Genomic DNA, 7,500 nt, shown 5'->3' with positions numbered 1-7,500 from the left:
ATTCTCTTGCATTCACTTTAGTTTTTCAATAAGATATATAGATTTTGAAGGACTAATTTTTATTACCTGTAATTTTTTTGGTTTGTAGTAAATGACAAGTTATGTTAAAGTTGACCAGAAACTTTAGCATACATTGTTAAAGTATACAAATCAGATATGGATGGTGCTGATGTTGATACATTTCATTTGAAACTTTTCCCACTTTTTTTTTTCCATGTAAACTGGAAAGGATACATTTTCATTATATATAAACTGTTAGGAATTCTAACAACGTTGGATCACTGTAGGACAGCAATTTAAATACTTGGATTTTCTGTGTATGATCATGACCCATTGTACTATTTGATATTTAGAAATGCACTAACTCCAGACAAAGCATTCTTCATCCTCTTTGCTTGGCTGATATATTCATCTTGTTATTATAATTATGCTCTCAGGAAGGATTCAATAACTGTGTATGAGAGTAGTACATTTTTATATTCTTCAAAATACTTTATAAATCATGTTAAATATATATATATATCTGTTTATGATGATTTTGATTGAAGTCCTTACTTTTATTTCCTTATATTTATTTCAGTGTCTGCATATATAATCTACATGCTTTTCAATTAAAAAGAAAAGGTGATTATTTCTTTTTAAAAAATGTGCATCATTACATGAATTTTATTTCAAAAAGGTACATCATTAACGAGTATGTTTACAGTAACCTAATATTGTACAATCCTTGAGGAGGTATTTGTCATGCATTCAAGGCAAACCTCTAAACTCTCACAGGTGAAAACATTTCCTTAGGAATTACATTGCCAAAGACTTATGTCAGTTAATGATAAATGCAGGATTAATGATTACTAAAATAAAATTAAACCAAAGAAAGAAAAGACCAAAGAACTTTCATTACTTAATTGGAATTTTTAATATTGACAGATACTTAGAAATTGCATTTTGTATTAGATATATACATAACTTATTTACAAATCAGTTACAGACTAATATATATTTGTTTATGCAAACCAGAATACTTCATAACTGCATATTGTAACATTATTCTATTAGTGAACTATGAAGACAAGCCTCTGACAAGCACCAACAATAACGAACAACCTGCTTTTGAAAAATTATATTACACAAATGGCACAGCAATTGAATATTACAAGTGTAATACTTATAACTACTGAATATATTTTAAAAATCACTTGGCTGTTATGTGAATTGTTTTCCATTTCTTTGTTGCCACTCCTCTGAACCATGTTAACCAAGATAAATGAGAAGCTGGAAACAATGTTCAAGGATATTAGCCATCTTGGGTGAACTATGATGGCAGGGTTTGGAATTTTTTTCTCTTCTCTCTTTATGTCTGTCTGTGCAGTCTCCAAGAAAAAGAAAAAAAAAAAAATACTATTCAAATACGTTTGTTCAGAAATGGGCCCAGTTTGACAATCACAATTCAGCATTTAATACTCTTCTTTAGTTGCAGTTTGTAATTATACTACTACTTTCTCTGCTATCAGGATATATTACTGTTCTAAACAGCACAATTTAATACTCCTGATATGTCACAGTGCAAGCTACAAATATACCCATAGTAATTACCTGCATCCATGCAAGCAAGGAGCACACTCCATTCATTTAGAGCTATGAAGCTGAAATTTAGGAATATAGAATTTTTTTATGTTCATCTATGTTACTGGCAATTAATGGTGCTGATAAACTCTTTAGACAGTTGAAGGGGTATGGTTACCTTAATATTCCTTAACCAAGCATAAAAATACAATATCATCATTAACTATCACTATATCATTTAGGAATAACTTGACAAATCAAAGAATATAAAAGTTCCAAATATTATGTATATCTAGATATTAGCTGTCTTAATTATGAATGTAATTAACAGACAATTTACTATTGCGTACATAATATTTCTATAAATCATTGTTTTAATTTCATGAAAGCAAGGTCAACCTAGTTTCTTACAGTGAAGTATACCAACAGTGTTAACTCCTTGCTGAAGGGTACGACGGGTATACACGTGCTATGCCCACTGTTAGTACTTGTTTGATTGTTTTAACACATAGATGGCTACACTTGTACTAAGTCACCAATGAGCCAGTTACCAGTACTGCCCGTCTCGTCAGTTCACCCGTTTCTTTGATTTACGAAATATTTTACGTTATCTTATTTTGCTGTTACTAATATTAAAAAACATTATATTAATTATAATGTTTATAATAAAAATAACACCATCGATATTCACAGCACTAGTAAAAAGTACGTTTTTCCCGCCAATTCAAATCAGGTACGGTCACAAGGTCTACTAATTGACTCCTTTGTGGCTAAGCACGAGCAGAGCCATCTATGGGCAGACATTTCACAAAAAAATATAGAAAATGGGCACAGCATTTTCCCCACTTTTTGTTCATTTTCCCGGTTGGCATTGGGTTAGTTCTCTATATTTGACATCTCGTGTATTCCAGTAAGAACAATTACAGGAGCAGGGGATCTAAAATCATCACATTTCAGCATAATGTGATACTTCCTCAGCATACCACCTGACCAGGGAGTTTCTATAACAGGGAACTGACAATGATAATTTACAAATCTAATTCTGTAAGTATATTTGAATTAATTAAAGCAGTCTCAAATTTCAGTCATACATTCTCTTATCTAATATACAGAACCTTCTTAAAACTTCGCTAATTGTACTATGTGATTGATCCATAGGTCTGACAAAGAGGAGCAGCCAAATTTCAAATTTCTTTTGAAAGATCTGACAAATTATGAGTTTTAATACTCATATTAATATTATACACAAAAGTTACCAAGGAGTATAAATAGTTTATATTTTCAGACCTGGGAACAACATTAGTTAAGACAGCAATTACAACATTAATTATAATACTTGATTTTCCATTGGCAAAGTCACATTCTTCTCAGGAAATCCGGAAATTTTCTTGAGTAAAACTCATTCAAATTTGGATCATATTTCAAGAGACAAGTTTCATATATTGTAAAAGCAAAGCACTACACATGTAACTATGTCAGGGTAAAAAGAACTTGGCAGTTGGTGATTAAAAGAAAGAACACAATTTTGTCATAAAATTCATGTTCATGAGTATTACGCAACAATAGCAAAGAATATGACCTATCATATAATCATCTTTAACTTGTAGCATTGGACTTGTATACTAGGCTTTACATTTTCAACCATATAATGATTAAACAAATAAATATTAAGATGTGAAGAGATTTTAATGGTTTATCACAGAATGGTAACAAAAACTACTAAATACAAAAGGCTAAAAATAGCTTATTATAATTTAATTTTGTTTGATTGGGTACATGAATGGGATATATAATCATTTCACTTAAAGTATTGGAAAAAAAAATTATAAGCTTTACAATAACTTGCAAAGTGCCAGATGGCTAAAAGCACCAGGATTATTACTGAACAGCTGATCTGTGAGCCAGTAGAAAATGATGATCTATATTAATTCTCTGATGAAAGGAGGAATCATAATAACAAAAAAGATAATAAGGGTAATACATTAATACTAACAATGGTAATATAACAAAACTAACAATAACCACACTTATAATAAAAATAATAACAATAATGACATGACACTAATGACAATGATTACAAAAGTCACGCTAATAACCTAGGCTGTGTTTGTATCTTTGATTCTGTGTACCTGTATTAGCTAATATCTGCTAATGTACTGTGTAACAAAACAAGGAACATGGAATAATTCAATCATACTAAGATTTAAAAAAAAAAATATATGAAACAAGGAACATGGAATGATTTGATCATATGGTGATTTTTTGTAGATATTTTCAGTTCCAGTGTAACTAATCTAATCTTTCCATTATCAAAATGAAGTTGTTACACATTTTAATTCCTTTAAGTGCAGTGTAAATGCTAAACTTAACAATTTAAATTAGTATTTTTTCATGTCATTATACTTGTGTTTTCAATATTCCACAACTTTTGATTTCGTATATCTCTTATCATAACTTTCTACTGGCCTACAAGCAGCTTTAGGCATTAAAACCCTTTACTTCTCAGGGATTAGCTTGGGGCATGAAAGCACAGGTGGGTAATGTGAACTATGAGTACTTAAGGTAAAAGTATTGTCTTATCAAGTTCTGAGAATGATGGAAAATAAAGAATGTTTAAATTATTCAGCTAATTAAAAGCCTTCTGAGTCCATAAAAATAATATTCACATATAAATAATGGTAATCCTATACTTAAAAGCCTCTATGACTATATACTTATAATACATGAACACATCTAACGAGTATAATGAATACTACTACAGTGCTACCTCCTGTGCCTGGCTTCCTCCAAATAGTATGATGCCAAACACGGTAGCCTTTTCAATGCACAAAAATCCTAAGTACTTTTCTAATTTCTGTGAATCAATATCATATTAAATCATTGCAACAAGAAATGTCCCAAATTCTGCATTTACTTCCATTTTTCAGTTCAGTATTTCTTGAGTCAGATATTCTATGTTTCCTTGATACATGATAATTCCTTATCTAGCTGTAATAGACACAGACAAAATTCTAGTGCTGTCTATTTCTTCCTAATGTGTAATAATCCTATTTAGTGATAATATGTAGCAGTCATTTCTTACCGTCTATGTTGCAGCTACATAACAAATATAAAATACTAAACTAGTCTACTTTACTTAAAATAAACCATCACCTTATGTGATGAATCATGTTAATATTGGATAAAATTAATAGAAATATTCTTAGACACTATCCACTAGATAAAAGTCTTTCTTTTCTTGATTTCTTCTTTCTCCTCCGCTCTCTTCTTTTCTGCCTTCTTTGTTCCTTTCCCAGACGGCTCTTTCTTGGCAAACGTACTTTGTGTTTCCTTGATCCCATGGAATCCAGGACATGTCTGCTCCTAGCTCCATATAACTGGTTTCCTAGGAAAGAAAACATTGTTACTTATTAATTTACCTAATGCTATTTCAAAATATCGACAATAAAACTTCACAGTATATGGTAATCAAGAGAACAGTCACATTAAATGTTATAAAAAAAAACTTTACCTGAATATTTGCGTCTTAATTTTTTCTGTAATTTGCGTTGCCTGCGTCTCTCCTTTCGTTGAAGTAAGCGTTCAGCTTTTGATAGTTTTCTTACTGGACCCACAACATTGTTTATAAGAGAATGGTCATCACTTTGCTCAAGTATTTGGGGATCTTCGAAGCTGTTATCACTTGCCTGAAATATTTAATAACATAATTTAATACTCAGATAAGATTCATATATGATAAGTGTGTGATTAGAATGTATATATGAGTATTCAACCCAATGCCACCAGGGAAAATTAATAAAGAATGGGGGAAATGCTGTGCTCATTTTCAATATTTTTGTGAAATGTCTCTGCACATAGATGGCTCTGTTAGTGCTTAGCCACAAAGGAGTCAATTAGTAGACCTTGTGACCTTACATGATTTGAATTGGCAGGAAAAATGTATTTTTTACTAGTGCTATGAATATTGATGGTGTTATCTTTATTATAAACATTATAATTACTATAATGTTATAAACATTAGTAACAGCAAAATAAGATGATGTAAAATGTTTTCATAAATCAAAGAAAAGGGTAAATGGGTGAGATAGGCAGTACTCGTAATTGGCTCATTGGTGACTTAGTACAAGAGCAGCCATCTATGTGTAAAAACAATCAAACAAGTAACTCACAGTGGGGATAGCACGTATGTACACATCATGCTCGTCGGCATTGGGTTAAATGTGTGTTCATGTTCAACGTGTGTCTATGTGTATGTGCTTGTGGGTAAGATGTCCTTACAATCTAGCAGGAAAAACTTACTGCATCCTTAGTACAAGGAGTAATCTTCAAAATACAACATGAAACTTTGCAAATATATGTTAAATCCTTGGATCCAGGTGATGTGACCACCATGTCATGGAAAAGTTGGCTGAGGGCCGAGTGACAGGAATATGCCTTCAAAAAAATTTGGCTGTAGGTCAGGGTGACAGGGATGACTCGCCATGAGTGCACAAAGCTTAAATATTATACTGAGAGGGCTAAGAGGAAAGTACTCTAGCACTATTTCTATTGGTAAACAAGTGTGGAATACACCATCAGTGAGCCATGACTAGAAGAGCACTGGCTCCAGGGAGGACACTATTCCCATGCTCAGGATGCTATTCCTACTCACCATGATGCAGGAGTAGGATGTATTATAAAAAAGTAACAAATTACAGAATGTTACTTATTGTTATTGTACAGAATGATAGACCACCTATAGAGATGATATGGAGTCTGTGCAAGGAAAACAGTCTATTACCATCTTGATACAGCATTAAATGAAGAAGTAGGCTGTATCCTCCTATTCTCTCTCTTCTTTCCTTAGCCAACATTTCTTCACAGATGGCACTATGTCATTATTATCTGTCCTGGATTCTTTCAGCTGCTATATTAATACAATATCTATATTCACATAAAGAAATCCATAAGAGGTTTACATAATTCATGGTCAGATTCTATCCTTGTTTAGTAATCTACATACCATATCTCACAGGTGTAAAAAAAAAAGGTGAATAATATGATTAGTGAGCTGATTCATCTGCTAACACTATGGCAGCGAGGATGATATGAAAGTTGACTTTATCCTGAGTTCAGATGTTTATAAGCTATACCTTAAAAGTTGGTGTCAGTGAATGAATCAACACAGCATTCATGGTTTTCATGTTTTGCATCTGAGGAGATAGATAACTTCCAACATTGGAGTTTCACCCCCTTACTAAGTTTCAGTTATCTACTGATGAACTGATGAAGTTTTTTAAGATACATTCTGCTTGGTGTCTAACTTCAAGACTATCATAAACAAGTTGTGAACAATATGGTACACTGAGTTTGCCTATTTCTGTAAAAGAGCTTAAGATTATTTTTTTTTTCTTCTACTGACAGCAGGGGTTTTGTGCATATAATAACAACAAAAATGAACAGATTTCAAATCAAATTACTATACAGTGTATTATTAGACCTACACGTGAACTTGGAAAATCATCACAGCTATCTGCTCCAGAACATGTGCGAAGTTTCTCAAGGCGATGATGCAACTCAGCTAAGCGAGTATTGGATAAAGTAAATGCCACATTTCTCAGCTGGTATGGATCTGCAAAGGAAAAAATGTTATCCAAACTGCAGGAAATTTAAAGTAACAAAATAATGAGTACAGCTATACCATTAACAGTGGGATACTACACAATATATAATATATCTACATTCCTGCTCAGTCTTCTATAAAACAAAGTCCCTATATATATATATATATATATATATATATATATATATATGAATATATATATAATATATATATATACACATACACACACACACACACACATATGTATGTAGATATGTATATATGTAAATATATATAAATAAAAAATATATATAGATATATGTAAATATGTAAATATACATAAATAAAATATATAC

The 7,500-nt window shown here is 31.6% G+C and overlaps 2 protein-coding genes across 4 annotated transcripts in view; one reads left to right on the top strand and one right to left on the bottom strand.

The window, feature by feature from the left end:
- Positions 1-528, top strand: part of LOC125030915 — a 6,673-nt gene extending 6,145 nt beyond the window's left edge. The window contains exon 3 of the mRNA XM_047621278.1: positions 1-528. This exon is cut by the window's left edge and continues 2,284 nt beyond it. The gene's annotated coding sequence lies outside the window, so the exon portion shown is untranslated.
- A 2,070-nt stretch (positions 529-2,598) lies between these two features.
- The window catches only part of LOC125030914 (extracellular sulfatase Sulf-1-like), a 193,655-nt gene continuing 188,753 nt past the window's right edge, over positions 2,599-7,500 (bottom strand). For all 3 annotated transcript variants that reach the window (XM_047621276.1, XM_047621275.1, XM_047621277.1), the window contains 3 exons: positions 7,047-7,174; positions 5,075-5,249; positions 2,599-4,948 (listed from right to left, as the gene is read on the bottom strand). In XM_047621276.1, coding sequence (XP_047477232.1) covers positions 4,773-4,948; positions 5,075-5,249; positions 7,047-7,174 — 479 coding nt within the window. In that variant the 3' untranslated portion in view covers positions 2,599-4,772. The remainder of the gene's footprint in view (positions 4,949-5,074; positions 5,250-7,046; positions 7,175-7,500) is intronic.

Source organism: Penaeus chinensis, chromosome 12 (genome assembly GCF_019202785.1).
Source record: "Penaeus chinensis breed Huanghai No. 1 chromosome 12, ASM1920278v2, whole genome shotgun sequence".
Taxonomy (NCBI): Eukaryota; Metazoa; Arthropoda; class Malacostraca; order Decapoda; family Penaeidae; genus Penaeus; species Penaeus chinensis.
Note: the sequence above shows the minus strand (reverse complement) of the source record. Positions and strands in the feature narration are given on the sequence as shown.